Genomic DNA, 15240 nt, shown 5'->3' with positions numbered 1-15240 from the left:
AAAGAATTCTATTTTCCCTTGTTCCTGTTCTGTCGTTTGTCATACCCAAGGTGCTGCAAAAACTTCAGTCTCCTTTCACTAAGCAAAATCTGCTCTGTTATCATATTTTCCATTTCTGTTTTCACAGTTGGGGGATTCTGTATTTCTTCACTTGCCATAAATTCTCTGTAGGATGGAAGAATACACTGAAGTAAATATCTGGGAAAATTTCACGTTTGAAATACAAATACTAAATACGTTTTATATATACCAGGTAAAAAAAAATGCTAAATTATTTTAGCTTTTTAGTTTTATAATGGAAAAAAATATAAAATATTACCATTTATAGAAAATACAAGTGAACACTAATCACTTTGTGGTATTCATACTCCAAAGTATAACTGTAAAATTTCTGACCTGAAACTGTGAATTACATAGTTCTTTTGGATGAACTTCCAGTCCTTGACCCTATCTTGCCATTTCAATCGATGTGATAATTCCTTCTTCATTTCTGATTTCATTAGATTAAAGAACAGTTTGGCAATTGCCCTCTGATTAGCCAACACTGCTCTGTTAATCATCTGCATATTAAAAAAATAAAAACAGGAATAAAAGCAGCATATAACATGCAAAAAAAAAAAAAAAAAAAAAAAGTTGCCTGATCTAAAACAAGGGAAAAAGAATACAAATGATAAAGAATCCCATGCAAAATAGAAAACTCTCATATATTGCATTGATTGATAGGTAGAAATAACGAATTTCAGTTGTAAAAAAAAGACATTCTGGGAATGTCCAGATTGCTATCTTCTCACAGGTAAAACAGACTCTCAGTATGAAATATTTACCATGGCCTCATCATTCATGAATCTGTGAACATCAGCTGACAAGAAGAAGGAAATTTCCTCCAGTATCACTGTATACTTCCTCAGTACATCTGTTATCTGTGCAATAAAAGAGTAAGAAAAAAACCCTGTATGATTCAAATGACAGTTTCTTGAGGTAAGCACTGATAGGAACAAGGCAATTTTTTTCCATTAAAATAAATTAAATTGACTGATAGACAGATTGAGAAATGAAACTTAAAATATCTATCTTAAATACTGATTTTTTTAATAATCCATAAAAATAGTAACTAAAACACTCCATTTTGTTACTACTCAACTGATTTCTCTTTAATATCTGTGATAACTGAGTGCTCTGCAGCCAGGCTGCAATCTGAATTTAAAAATCAATCCAACTTTTTTTCAAGTATCTGTAGTGAATCCACCAGTGGTTCTTTTAGGCAGACACAAAATTTAAGCAAATGTGGTCATCTCTGGTATTTTTCATAACTTATCAAACAGAAAATTTACTGGTGACACTGTTGGACATATTCATAATGTCAACATTACAAAGAGGGACAAACTAACACAGCTATAACAGATAGCTTTTGTTTGCCTACAAGGACAAAGGACAAAGCAGCAAGGATTTCCTTATGGACTACCCATTTATTTATCCAAACATTTACTGTGATGTCCAATGACTTTTACAGGTCAGGCTGAAGCCTACGTAACTGTAGCATGTCTGCTACTGATACCTGGCCTACCTAAACTAAAATTAGACCTGATGACATTTTGACCTAAATAACCCTGCAGAAAAATACAAGCAGCTCACATATTCCTTGCCTCTTTAGTATAGGTAATTGTGGAAGAAACAAACACCTTGTAACTGGAAAAGAAGTATCTTCTGATTATGTAGGTATAAAAGGAGAGAATGATCTATTGATGAAGAGACAGTAATCACCTACACAGCAGAAACCCTGGCAGACCTCTTTGACTGCTCTGTAAACAAGCTAATCTTTGCTCTGCATCCAGCATTATGAGAAAATAATAACCTCATGGTTAATTAACAGCTGGTAAGACTACAGCTCACTTTATCAACTCGACTCCTTTCAATCTCTTTTAGGGATTCATCCATTTCTCTAATCCACTTCTTTCTGGTCAAGGATTCCTGCTGGATGATATTCCACAGTTCTTCCAAACCCTGCAAGATGGATTTATTCTCAGGCTTGTTGAAAAGTAAATGTCAAAAAAAAAAAAAAAAAAGGCATTTATATCTTAAAACTACAGCAAGACATAAGAAGCTATGTTATGCAAACCAGGTACAAATAACTGAAGATGAGACAATGGCATGAGCTGCCTTACTTCAATTGAGAAACCTTGCAGAGTAGTGTCAAACTCAATCTTTTTAAACAGAAGTTCAATTTTTCTATCAGATTCCATCAGTTTTGTCAGCAGGAGTTGTCCAGGCTCCAAAACAAAGGGTTCCATCTCCTGAGAAAGTAAGGAAGTCAGTCTGAGCTTTTGAATATTAAGCCCTGACCCCAGTATAGTACTCTAGACTATCTGGATTACAAACCCCAGTTTTACCATGCCAATGCAGGCAAGCTCGTGATACATTGAGGTTAGTGCTTCATCATGACGGCCTTGCCGGTTTTCTGACAGGCATTCCAAGATATTACTCCTCGTTTCCTCAGGAACTGCCAAGAAAGAAATGAGGATGATGTAGCTTGGAACTGTTGCTGCAGAATACTTAAAGCATGCACAATGAATCACTAAATCCACACTCTGACTTCTGTAGTTTGTGCAACTATTACAGTGTGTGACAGCTTTCTATGGGAAGGGAAATCTATGTAAATGTAGGTTAAAAATAGTAAAGCATATTTTTAAATTTCCTTTGATTTTATTAATTTGTGATTTTCTGAAGGATTAAAGCATGGAAGCTATGAACTAAGTTCAGGTATGATGCAAAAAATTGCAACTTCCAAGGATGAGATCTGTTTACATCATAACTGGGATTTACCATCTAAACACAAACTATGATCAACTGACAATTTAACAGCCATTTTTTCTATGACTCTTCATCTTCAAAATTACCTACAAATCATCAAAAATGTGTCATGTCATTTCTGAGCCTGATTTCATACCTTGTTCAGCTAAAACCACTATATGTATGGTGGCTCCTAAGAATGCAAATTAGAATATTTGACATTAAGGGCAATAAATTTTACCAACAGAATCAGGTAGGCCTCTGACTTCCTCAGCTGCAGTTACATCTACACTTTTCCAAGCTTTTTGAAATGTTGTAGCTTCTCTGAAACAGAAAGAGAATAAAGCTTTGATTTGTACTAAATGCATAAGAGGAGGGACTTGCAATGGGTATAATATTAAATTTAATTGGCAAAATGTTACATTTAAGTGAACAGAAGCATCATTCTAACTTCAAAAAAATATGATTCAAAGAATCAGTGTTGCTTCTTCTGAGACAAATTGAAGTGAGTAATTATCTAGCCTGGGTTGATCACAACCTCAAATCTGCTATGATGGCATAAAAGCAATAAATGCTAGATTTAATATGTGTCAACTACAAAGACATACATACTATTGCTAAAAGGTATAAAAAAATCTATGAACTGTTAAGTAAGAACTAGCAAGAAATGTGGAAATAGCCTTTATTTGCCCACTGCTCTTCCCATCAGCTGGGGCAGTGTTTCTCTTTGGGGAAAGTGAGAATAAGGGTGTCATTATTCAGCAGAACAGTTAGAGTGAAAAGGATGGATGCACTAATTTCTTTTCTTGCTCATTACATATTCATTACTGCATCATCATGTAAACCATTAACATAGTTTAAAATATAGTTCAAAAATATATATCAGACTGGGCTTATATCTAGATTGCTTTGAACAAAAAAGCCATACGATTCATTTTTAAAAGAAAAGCCAAACAATATGTATGCCATTGCAAATATTAGCCTGTTAATCTTCGCTTTAAAAGGCTCATTATACTCATTTTACTTCTGGCAAGGAGACAGTCTATTACAAGTCATTAGTGCTGTGACCAAGACTTCAGGAGTGTCTAGTTCCCAGTGCAAATCTTACAACTTCATACTTTCATATACGTCATGAATATATAATTGGGTTTTTATGCTAGTGTTCTCTACCTGCACAGTGGTTGCATTTCTGTGGAGTCATTGTAGGGCGTTCTTTCAACACGCTTCTGCTGGTAACATGGTAGTGGCCTGGCATCAGTAGAAATTTTGGAATCCCTAAGTAAAGTGAGCCTTTTGTTCTTCATAGAAAACCTAGTCTTGTTCCTTACTTCATCCAAAGAGCGTACTAAGTGAACCTTCAGAGAACCATAATCAAAATGGTTAGAATTCTTTCCAACCTACTGAACAGAGAATAGTAATAAAATAACTGATAAAAATAGTAGGGGAAAGGTGGCAGGAGAGAAAGGTAAAATAAATGAACATTATTTGGCACATGTATAGCAATTTTCATCCAAGGCTGCTTTCAAAATGAAAAAAAAAATATATATATCCCTTTTCTTAGAGAGGAAAACTGAAGCAAACTAAATTCTGTGCCTTGCTTATTGTTACAAGGAAAGTCAACAGCAGAGTGAGAAATGCCCGAATCTGGCTTACTATGCCTCTTATCTTTTACTGCTGTGTTATAATGATTCTGCCTTCAGTTAATATATCCTGATACACAGTGAAGACACAGGAGCACCCATAGATGCATTAGAAAGCATATCCTGAAAGGAAGACAATTTTTCTAGCAAAACAAACAAAAAACAGAAAGGTTGAAATTGACCTCTGGTTTGAGGTCATCACTTTCACAGCCAGCAAGCAACTGACCAATGTAACTCATTAGGCTTTTTCTCAATCCTTAATTTTTTTTGTTACCTCAGCCTCAAAGATCTGTCTGCAGACTTCCCCGCCGGGAACCAGGCGCACAGTCCCTGTCCGCTGCATGTGGCCCAGCAAGCCGACTTCCAGGCCTGTCTGCAGAAGAATTGCGATGGCCAGGTGCCCAGGGGAGACAGAACATTGCAGTTCCAAAAGTCCACCCTAAGGGTGAAACTACATGCCTACCGCATGGCTTCTACTAACATTACTTCAGGCAAAGCATTCGGAGGATTTAGAAACGCCTAGGTGATGAAGTTTACCAGTTTGAGGACGCTGGGGCGAAGGGGGAAAAGCCCTTCCGCCACCTCCCGCCGCCCCGTCCCCTCAGGGCGCCCGCTCCCCTCAGCAGCGCTCGCGCCGCAGGCCCCAGCGGTCGCGTCGCGCGCCGCCATAGCAACGGGGAGGGAGGCGGGGCCTAATATCGCCCCGCCCCGCGATGCCCCGCCCCCGCCGGGATGGCGGGAGCCTGAGGGCTTCGAGACGCCTCCAGCGCCAGAGGCGGTCCGACATCTCCCTTTCAGGGAAATTAGAAGTAATTATTACAGTAAACCAACAACAAGGTGTCTCTTTGGGATAGGAAATTTAATTAACAAATATACAACTGTTTTTTGTTTTGTTTTTTTAATCACGAAGTTGGGAAGCCATGGCAGTGGCTGCCCCCCCCCAGGCTGGTTTCCTCGGGTGCCACCTCCTCCTGGCCAGCGGTCACCCGGCCACATCAGGCAGGCAGAGGGTGGCTCTGCAACACTTCAGCATTGGCCCCCGCACGCGGAATTTCCATGCCCAGGCTGCAAGGTCCAGCTGCCTCGCTCTCACTTTAAGCCAGCTTTTTTCAAGTCCTCTGGCAGAACCCGGCCTTTCTTCCGGGCCCTGGCTTTCTTCTTCTCTATCCTGTCCTTCTTCTTCTTCTGAATGTTCTTGCGACGCTTTTCCTGCCGCTGTTGCATCCTTTCCACCACTTTTTCTGTCCGCTTCTCCCACTGCTTTTGGCGCTGTGCTTTACGCTTCTCCTTACGCTTCAGAGCTTCTTTCAGACGCTCCTCATTGTCACGAATCTTCACGCCTTCCGCCTTATAGAGAGCATTTGTCCATTTCATCTTGTTTTCCAGTTCCTGAGCTTTCTTCTGGTCCTTATCCTGGAGCTCCTCCAGCTTATTCTTCCTGGTCTCCAGCCTGCTCAGCAGCTGCTTATAGTTTTTGCCTGTCAGAGGAGTGATATTGCCTTTCACTGCTTTCCTCTTCTCTTTCTTCTTCTGGATCTTGCTCAACTCATTCTCTTCATGGACTTCAACCCTGTTAAAGACAGTCTCAGCTGTTCTCTCCTCCTTTTTGCTTTCTGGCTCTACTGGTACCTCTTCAGTTTCTTTCTTCTCCATTTTTGCCTTCATCTTCAACTCCTTTCTTCTGCGCTTCTTTCTCTCTCTCTCATACTTCCTTCGCTGCCTCTTCTCCAGGACTGCAGGGGGTAATTCTTTGACATCAACCTAAAGAGAAGGATGGACATGACTCAAGAGCCTTAAAGGGATAAAGCAGTATTAAAAGCGGGATGCCGTCAAGTTCCTGATTTCAAACTTCTAAGAAACAAACTACTCATGACAAGAAGCTGTGGCCTCAGCTTTTAGAGATACTAAACACAATGAAAGCATTTCAAACCCTTTACTCTCTCTCAGCACCGCATAGCTGTGTTCCCTTTCAGGCTTAGGGCTCTTCTTTTTCCTAAAAATCACCAGAGGCATGCTCTCCTCCAACCCAGGCCCCACCTTTTCTCACATGTTTTTCCAGACCACAGAATACACACAGGCTTCTCAGCAATACCTACAGACGCTTGCTCAGGAGACGGAATTAGCTCGAACTCTGAGCCTGGTAAGATCATAGTCTTGTCCCCACATCTCCTGGGAGGCTAGGGAGAATTTATATTGCATAAACACAGATGGATATATACTAAGAGTTCCCATACTTGTCCAGAAGCTTTTTTCATCTTCTCATGTAGTCTTTGACGCAAGAGATTCATTGCAGAAAAGGAAGGGGAACCCGGTTCACTTTTGCTCCCTGAAAATGAGAGGAAGAAAATAAAAATACTTCAAAGACAGCACTAGCTAAAAGAACTTTCTATGGCTATGGGAAAAGCTCCAAGAACTCTTTAGATACTGTGAATAAAACATAGAACAGAAAATCTAAACAAACTCAGAGTTTCTATCTCATTGGTTTCTTTAGAATTCCCCCTTTTCTATCCGTATTATCATTCAGCACTCCCAGCCAGAGGGGCCTGGCATGCCCTGGGGCTGTCTAACAAGCCAGAAGACAAGTACCAAGCTAGTGGAAACAAAGACACCAAGGACATCTTTTCATTGTGATAAGGCTTTTCAGATTCATAACGGAAAGTCAGCCTGGCATGACAGAGATTGCATCCACAAGGCAATTCCCAGAAGTTACCCAAATACATAAAAAGATTGCAATTCTGTTTAGGCACTATTTCGGGAGAGCCACCCAGTGGTGACATTACAAATTTCTGTTACACATGCAAAAGCTTTTAGGGCACATGGAATAAGCAAGCATGTTTTCAATTCAGATGAACTTCTTAAAGGTTTTCCGAACTAGGCACGTGTGAAGCAACTGAAAAGCAGCCACCTCAGCTCTGGTAACTTTAACCAGACCATGGCAACTCTGGTATTCTTACCTGTAACCAAACTCTCATTTCTGCTCTGTGTAACACCCTGTGGAGATGATTTGCTGGCTTGAGGGGCTGTTTTCTGTCCTGGAGTAGGTTTATTGGTGTTAGAGACCCCCTGTTTGACTGAAGGAGCATTTGAATTCTCAGCTTGCTTCCTGGGTTTCTTTCTCTTCTTTTTCTTGAGCTGTCTGCCAGCATCCTCAGGTTGGCCTGGCTTAGACACTAGAAGGCAAAACCAAATTACACAAAACAGGACAACGCTACATTCCCACTTCATAACATTGTTGTTAATGAAGACTAAAGTTACAGCATTGCAGTGGCAGATCTCAATCTTCAAAAATGACATATTTCAGGATTTATTTAAATAGACCAAACATGCTCGCATACACCAGTAAAACCCCAATTCTCCCACACCCAATCAGGACGTGTATAAAAGTGAACGGAGACCACCAACCCCCGGGGCTTCACAACGTGCTCAGAAACCCCGTGGTTTCAGCAGAGGTTGTTTTTTCGGCCACTCCCTCAGGCCGAAAACCCTGTGGGGGCAAGCCTGTCCCAGGCCCAGACACCCCCCCCAAAACCGGCCGGGAAGGGCAGAAGCTGAAACATTACAGCTCCTTTACCGAATTTCCTCTTCCGCGACTCCGGGGCGTGCTGCTGGCAGACCTTCCTCGCCAAGCCCTGCAGGTAGGAGTCCTGGGCGGCCAGGCTGGCCATCGCCGCGGGGCGGGCGGCCCCTGCCCGAGCCCGGCTCCCCCAGCGCGGACGGGCCCCACACGCCCCGTTCCCGCCTCAGGGCACCGGGAGGGGGGAGCGCGGCGGGAAGTGACCTCAGCGAAACCGGGAAGTGACGGCAGCGCCGCGACCGGCGCCGAGACACCCTCCCCCCCACCCCCCCGCGAAGCCTCAGGGTGCCCCCGACAAACGGGTGGTATTTTGGGGGGCGGAGGGGGTCTTCTCGGCCCGACCAGCGCAGCCAGGCTCAAGCCATGGCCGGCTTGGAGGAGACAGACCGGGAGCGGTTCAAATCGCTGCCGGCGCGGGTGGGGGGGCTCCGGGATATTGATGGTTTTTGGGGCGCAGGCAGGGCCGCAGACCCTGCGAGGGGTGGGGTGTCTGCAGAATCCGGGGTGGGGGGGAACGTGCCTGCTTATCGTCACCCTGTTTCCACAAAGCCTTGTGGCTGAAAACACACGCTCAAAAAATGATACAAAAGTTAGTTTTATTAAACCACCTCGTTACAAAAATAAAATGGAACAGAAGAAAAATAAAATGAAACGTATACCAAAATTCACATCCTAAGGAACAAGAGGTTACAGCAGGGTGCAGGGGGAGCCGGGCTCAGCTGCCAACGGCTGTATCCCAGTTCAACCCCAGCCCCGTTCCAGTTGCGCGGTTTGAGGGAACGCGGAACAGCCGCAGAAAAAGCGCCAAATGTGCTGCTTTGGAATGAAACTGCAGGAGTCACTGAGTATCCCTCACTGCTCCCTACACCCCAGTCAGCTCAAGATTTTGCTCAGAGTATGTTAACAGAAGGTTTCTGTGTCAACAATGAAAAACAGACTGGACTAATGAAAGTATGTTGCTGCTTCTAGCTGCGGCCTTGAGCAAGTGGCATCATGGATACCTGTTTGCCTTTTTCAAAAGAGAGACCACTGCTCCTTGGTAAAGGTCTCCTGAGAGCCTCTTCCCAAATGACTGCAAGCAGGAAGTTCAAGTTTGTGAAGCTCTATGACAGTGAAGGCTGCTGTGTAAAAAAATACTACAAGATTCTTACTCTGGTTAAGTAGAGCTGTGGTCGTCAGATGCCATCCTGAGAAAGCTTTAAAGCAGCCAGAATGTCAGTAACCTTGGAAAGCAGGGTAGAAACCCCAAAACACTCACTATTCCCACATTTGGCTCAAGTTTATCCCAAACAAAGTCAACTCCACACACTCCAGTGTGTACTTATTGAGACTCACATGGAATTAGACATTAGAAACTGGATTTCTAATGAACTCTACACGTAACTGTCATGTTAAAGCAAACTTAATTCTAATTTGTTAGAACAATCAACTTTGTATTTACTGATCACATTCTCTTAAGGGAGAGGAACACTCATGGCAATGTCCCAGGGGTGGAGAAAGCACTGTGGCTATCCAGGCAGCAAAAACCTGCAGACACAGCTCCAGTGCCTTCTCCTGACAGTGGGAGACACTTCCTCAGTGCAGCGGTGGAAGACTTCCAGCAGCATGGTGCTGCCAGGAGGAGTGGGTTCAGCAGCAGAGGATCCTCTTTAGGAGTGCTCCGTGGGGCCTGCCCCGTGCCCGTTCACATGAGGGTGCGATGGGGTTGAGCTCTGGGAGGTAGCAACACTCTGCTCTGCTGCGGCAGCTGTCAGAGGCATGGAAGGGCTCTCAGGGGACAGCGTGGCAAAGTCTTGTCTCCAGTAGGCTTCGCACAGTGGAAGATCATTGCTGTCACACAGACTGTAGCTTTCCAGAACAAATAACCCCAGTAAGGAGAGACAGCAGGTGCAGTAAGAGAGGAGGGGAGGGAGGGAGAGGGTGGGAGGAGCAAGACAGAAGCAAAGCATTAAGAAAATGGCAAAAAAACGTTCATGGATGTAAGGTCTGCGTTCACAAATTCACCACAAGTCTTGCGACACTGGCCTTCCCCAGGATACCCTTAAGGGCTGCCCTTGAACCTCATGGGCCTGGTGAGGATCACAGAAATTTCAAAGACAGAACTATTGCTATAAATTGAAACAGAGACTCAATTCTCATCTAGATGCTTTAAGACCCTGAAAAGATCTGGGCTGAAGTCCTGGCACACCAAAGATGGGAGTTCTGCTACTGGTTTGAGAGAGGCAAAGACCTCATCCATTCACTTGGAATTAGATCACAACCTATGTGAGTTAAAAAATGGAAACCCTGCTCTAAATTTAAGTTCAACAGAAAAGCTAGCACAATTATTTTAGGGCCTGACCCTGTCATGATAGAGAAGAAACCTATTTGCACCCCTGCCCTTTCAATAAAGTGCCCCACAGAAGGTCTGGATCTTCTATTGAAGCTCCTCAGCCTGACTATGAAGTACTAACAGCTCCTCCCATTTTCAGCAGAACCTGAGCTGTTCTTTTAAAAGCAACTTGCTACATTTGACCACTGTAGACTACAGAGGTGCATGAACCAGCAGTGTGGGAAAGTAGTTTTTAAACAACTGGCTAATTCTTGCCTGCGGTCTGAGGAAAACATGATGTGGAAGGGCCAAAACTAAACAGAAAAATGATGGAAGAAACTGGAACAAAACTGAAACAAATTCCAAAGAGAGGAAGGAGCTGCACACACAAGAGACACCTAAGACAAAGTGAGTGCTGGAGCAGAAAGCAGCTTGCATTCAGAGTAAAAGAAACCCCATGGGTCAAGTGATTTTGTTGTTGCAGCTTTATTTACATTTTTAATGTATGGACTTGAATAGATGCTTTGGGAAATATTTTAAGTGTAGAAATATGAGACACTTCAAATTGCACAAACATGAAACATGTTGAGATCTAACCTCACACTCAAGACAGCTCCTGTGATCTCAGAGGAGGGAGCAATGGAACATTAATGCAAGTTTGGGGTTTAGGATGAGAGAAGGCAAGCTGGACTTGGAGTTACCGCTTTGGGGAATAAGCACACAAAGCACTAGTTGCAAGCAACTACTTCTGAGCTCTTATCTGGCAGCATCACCCATCTGGCTTTGCAGTAGAAGTAAGAAGGCAGTGGATACAGGTTTTATATCTGGGGCCTTTGTAAAATCCCTTGGAAGATCACCCTTCCCTACAGCCCCCAACACATGGTGAAGCTGTGTTCAATTAGCAAAGACTTTCAGGACTGAACCAGAACTACAACTCCTTTTCTGTCAGCCTGAGACCTCAGGCCATGGTTTCCAAGAACTTGGTCGCAGCATCCACCACATCTTGGCAGGTGAGTTACTAAGAAAATGTTTGCTGTGTCAGAAGCATAACTGCTTCTCCTGCTGCCCCAGTTAGAATAGTTCCAAAAATCTAAGATTCGCCTCTCATGTAACACTCCTCAAAAGTCAAGGTGAATGACAAGCTACTGCACAGCCCACAACAGCACAACCCAACCTGCTACTCTGTCCTCTGAGGGTTTCTCAGTGCATGCATCCCCCTTGGGGCATGCAGCCAGGTCTGTGTGCAGAGGAACAGCTCAAGGAAACTACCTGAACACAGGGACTTAAAGCAAAGATTCCTTCAGAACAATCTGCTCAGATTTAGTTTCAAGGACCCACTTCCAGGTCTCATCAGAACCCCCACGTACACATAAAAAGCCTAACAATGGAACCTGACCCTACAACTGAGGCACATCCCGTTAGTTACTCACTATGGGCATGGGGCTGCCTCCTAAGCCCCGTTAGCATGATGGCAGTGACAATGCTGGGCAGGACACACTCCCTTCCACCGGCTTTTCACAGCTGTCAGGAGCAGTGCACAGGAACCAGACAAGCTGCACAGCACGGGGCAGCTCTTGGCTCTGCAGCACCTGGAGGTCGTTGCTGCATGGAGCTCACTTTTCTGCAGCCCCCCCTGGAGGGATGACCTAAAATAAACTAACTGGTGACCTTCAGGGAAACGGGAGCATGAGGGAGCAGTTTGGCAGGACGGCTGTATGGAACCCATTTCCTGGCCTCATGGGACTGCACCCCTCTTTATAAATCCTGTGGGACCAAGCCCCACAAGAAAGTAACAGATGGTGCAGAGAGGGAAGCCCAGCTGGGCTCCCAGGACAGCACGGAATGCCCATTTGTGGGCAAACCAGCGACCGCATTTACAGCCTTTTAAACATGATTCTCTGTGACATAACTGAAACCCTTTTCCCCCACATTAGACAATAAGTTTCATTAAAAATATCTTAGTACTCTAATTATAAAAGGAGTTTGAATAAATCAGTTTCTATATTTACACACACACAATTTCTTTGGTGCAGAAAAAGACAAGAAAGAGCACAGGAAGGGAATAAGTGCTAAAAGTAAACAACTAAGTGCTACATGATAACAGGTTTCAGTGGAGGGATCATAGATAGCTCTATAGAGTTGCCAAGTTTCCTCACCTCATGACCACTCTTACAAGAAAATAGCACAAAGGCAAATCCGTTTGGTGTATGCCAACATTTGTGCTTAGATGTTAGTTCTGCTACAAAGGGTTGCTTTACATGGCATCTGGTGCCAGGCAGGTGAACAGACCACGCCAGCATGGTCACAACCACTTAGTCCAGAAGTTAAAGGTACTGAAACACAGTGGTGGCAGTCTGGTGACAGTGTGAGGGAAGCATGTCTGGCACACGTGAGGCACTATCATCCCACACCGCATCGCTTCGGATACAGCTCACTGCTATGCTGTATGCAGCCTCTGTAGCAGACGCACCCCTGACCTCTCAGGGCCTGGACTGGTGCTTGGGTCTGTGACCATCACTCTCCATTTCTGAGATATTTCTAGGATCCCTTGCCACCCCCTCAAAAAACTGAGTAAAGTTTTAAAAACAACTCAAAACTTTTACTTCCAGTTTTTTTCCAATGTTGTATCAGTTCCTAAGCTATATCATATCAATATATTTTTAGTCTTAAACTACATATAGTACCCCTAAAAACTACATATATTACCCATAAATAATGGCCTAACTTCCGAAGATATTGAGCAATTAGAGTTTTAGTTGACTTAGCTGGGGTTATAGGCATTCAGCATTTTTAGAAAGAAGGGAAAGGCAAAAATAGAAAACCTGGTCATTTAAATTCTAAATAAGATTTCCAAAAGTGAAGTTTCTGTTTAAAAGTCATAGCATTATTGCACCGACTTCACTCAGCTTGGACAGTGCAGTAAAATAATCAGGTTCTCATTTGTTTCCTCCTGCTTTCATTTTCTGCATCATCAACTAGAAGTGCTGGAGTGCATGACAGAAAATAAAAAAATAAAGTGTCTGAATTCTCTAAAGCCTGTTTGCTAAGAGTCTTTTTAAAATATTAGAAATCCCACAAAATAAATCACTGATAAGTCAATATTCCATAGAAAATCCTATCACAATACTTCAAAATTGAATGAAACTGAGCAAGTCTTCTTTGCTCATTTCAGATGTTCACCCGACAGGCTGCAGGCAGCCAGGGCCAGTGGACTACATGGAAAAAGGCACACTGTGTAGGCCAGGTCACTTGTGAAAGAACTCACCACAAAGACGTGGTGATCTCATCTAACATTAGGACCCAGCTCAGCAAGCTAGTCTCTCTATGGAGAAAGAGAGAGGCTTCTCCAGAGGGATACTCAGATAGAAGCCTACACCCCCAAGGAAATTCATCTCCTTTAACAATGATTACAAAGGAAGTCTAAGCAAACTATCTGTCAAATCTAGCCAACTAAAGCAGGCACCTAGAGTTGGATGCTGTGAATACCTTCTTCACCGTGACATTTATACCCTGTAGGGTATCTACAGGGAAAAGGCAGTTGCTTTAGTGGCAGAAAAAAAGTCTGACCTAATTAAAAACAGAAGTGAAAATTTGCTGGGAACATTCTCAAGACCTATACTCTCAGGACTACTTGTTTGTCTGGAGTAACTACCCCAAAAGGGCTGGAGTCATAAAGTAGAAGTCCACTACCCTATTTGTACCTGGAAGAGTAATATTCTTCTTCTAGCTCGTACAGGTCAATGGAGATCTCATCCCGTAGTGCAATCAACTTTTTGTCACATTCCTCCTGCATGCTTCTCAGCTGCTGGTTGCGCTGGTTGATAGCTTCATTCACAGAGGGGAAATCATTGAGGATCAAGAACTGCTTCAGGTCAGACACAAGTTTCATCAGGGACTCACCAGCTCGGACCTTTAGCAGGGAGACAAATCACATAGCACACAGCACATCAAGACAGTGCTTTGCTCCAATTCTATAGCTTGATCTTCCAAGCTGATCCTTCAGCCCAAGCTTTCAATAAAATAAAAACTCCCATGCTATGTGAGGATTCTGACAGAAGCCTGTAGCTGGCAAGCCACACTACCCAGCTTTCCCCAGCCATCCCAAGTACCAGGTTACTGAAGGCTGCCCTAGATGCAATAATGAACCCAACAGTACCTGAAGGTTGTTCTGCCCACTGATTTGAACAGCAGAATGCTACTCACAATGTTTGCAGCTCTGACATGCATCTCATAGTTATCTTGTTCACCCTGGGTTGCTCGAGAGACTTGAGTTTCATCCTCAATCTAAAGAAAAACGTATATGTACTTTACATACTGAAATCCTGATAGATAATTACTACATCATAAGGCATCTCAGTTCAATCCACACCTGGAATCCTTGGGGTGGCCTCTGGGACCCTACAACATCCAACGGATCATCTTTGCTCCCCTCCCCGCTTGCTTCTGCGGTTCTCCCGCATTCAGCAACGTCGCTCGGCTCCGGAGGGCGGGGGCAGGGACCAGCAGCAGCCGGGGGGAACCGACCACCGCCCGCTACGGGGAAAGAACCCTCCTCCCTCACGGCCGCCCTCGGGGGAACAGGGAAGAAGGTGCCGCCGCCGCCCTCCCCTCAGGAGCTCGCTCTCCCTTCACGGCCGCCCCCTCTCCCCTCAGAGCCTTCCTCAGGAGAAACCCGCCCTTCTCCCCTCAGGAGCCCGGGCGCTCCAGCGGGCGCGGTCCCCTCCCCTCGGGGCTCGACAGAGGCCCAGACCCACCTTAGCCGTCTTGATGATTTCGGTGAAGTTGTCCATGATAGACTTGACGTCGTCCTTGAGGCGCTTGTTGTAGGACTGCAGCAGGGTCTCCTTGCTCTGCGGCAGGACCCGCTGCTGCGCCATCTCGGCCCTCGCGCCCCTTCCCCCCGCCCCCACCCGTCCCGGCCGCGTCCC

At 44.3% G+C, this 15240-nt stretch overlaps 3 protein-coding genes across 4 annotated transcripts in view; all 3 read right to left on the bottom strand.

The window, feature by feature from the left end:
* CCDC180 (coiled-coil domain containing 180) overlaps positions 1-4770 on the bottom strand; it is a 28328-nt gene extending 23558 nt beyond the window's left edge. The window contains exons 1-9 of the mRNA XM_033012090.2: positions 4702-4770; positions 3958-4142; positions 3029-3111; positions 2388-2497; positions 2163-2291; positions 1891-2001; positions 825-920; positions 397-560; positions 46-165 (exon numbers count right to left, since the gene is read on the bottom strand). Coding sequence (XP_032867981.2) covers positions 46-165; positions 397-560; positions 825-920; positions 1891-2001; positions 2163-2291; positions 2388-2497; positions 3029-3111; positions 3958-4142; positions 4702-4770 — 1067 coding nt within the window. The remainder of the gene's footprint in view (positions 1-45; positions 166-396; positions 561-824; positions 921-1890; positions 2002-2162; positions 2292-2387; positions 2498-3028; positions 3112-3957; positions 4143-4701) is intronic.
* A 501-nt stretch (positions 4771-5271) lies between these two features.
* SURF6 (surfeit 6) lies at positions 5272-8195 on the bottom strand. The gene is made up of 4 exons (XM_033012089.2): positions 7999-8195; positions 7382-7597; positions 6662-6753; positions 5272-6188 (listed from the first exon to the last, which is right to left on the bottom strand). The coding sequence occupies exons 1-4, from the start codon at positions 8090-8092 to the stop codon at positions 5517-5519; spliced, it is 1074 nt and encodes a 357-aa protein (XP_032867980.2). The 5' UTR covers positions 8093-8195; the 3' UTR covers positions 5272-5516.
* A 383-nt stretch (positions 8196-8578) lies between these two features.
* On the bottom strand, positions 8579-15222 carry MED22 (mediator complex subunit 22). Of its 2 annotated transcripts, none has more exons than XM_033012065.2 (4): positions 15067-15222; positions 14516-14596; positions 14014-14222; positions 8579-9849 (listed from the first exon to the last, which is right to left on the bottom strand). In XM_033012065.2, exons 1-4 carry the CDS (start codon positions 15187-15189, stop codon positions 9651-9653), a joined length of 612 nt encoding a protein of 203 aa, XP_032867956.1. In that variant the 5' UTR covers positions 15190-15222; the 3' UTR covers positions 8579-9650. The 2 variants fall into 2 exon arrangements, with proteins under 2 accessions (XP_032867956.1, XP_032867957.1); XM_033012066.2 differs by having other exon boundaries at positions 8579-9843.
* Positions 15223-15240: the final 18 nt, after the last annotated feature.

This window comes from Tyto alba, unplaced genomic scaffold, assembly GCF_018691265.1.
Source record: "Tyto alba isolate M040663 unplaced genomic scaffold, T.alba_DEE_v4.0 Super-Scaffold_11, whole genome shotgun sequence".
NCBI lineage: Eukaryota > Metazoa > Chordata > Aves > Strigiformes > Tytonidae > Tyto > Tyto alba.
Note: the sequence above shows the minus strand (reverse complement) of the source record. Positions and strands in the feature narration are given on the sequence as shown.

Excerpts from the sequence above, each read along its gene's own strand:
- SURF6 (XM_033012089.2), bottom strand. The coding sequence starts at position 8,092 with ATGGCCAGCCTGGCCGCCCAGGACTCCTACCTGCAGGGCTTGGCGAGG. Across the intron at positions 6,754-7,381 it reads AAATGAGAGTTTGGTTACAG|GGAGCAAAAGTGAACCGGGT; the intron begins GTAAGAATACCA and ends TCTCATTTTCAG. Across the intron at positions 6,189-6,661 it reads TGAAAAAAGCTTCTGGACAA|GTTGATGTCAAAGAATTACC; the intron begins GTATGGGAACTC and ends CCTTCTCTTTAG.
- MED22 (XM_033012065.2), bottom strand. The coding sequence starts at position 15,189 with ATGGCGCAGCAGCGGGTCCTGCCGCAGAGCAAGGAGACCCTGCTGCAG. Across the intron at positions 14,597-15,066 it reads AAATCATCAAGACGGCTAAG|ATTGAGGATGAAACTCAAGT; the intron begins GTGGGTCTGGGC and ends GTTTTTCTTTAG. Across the intron at positions 9,850-14,013 it reads GAAGAATATTACTCTTCCAG|CTACAGTCTGTGTGACAGCA; the intron begins GTACAAATAGGG and ends TGTTCTGGAAAG.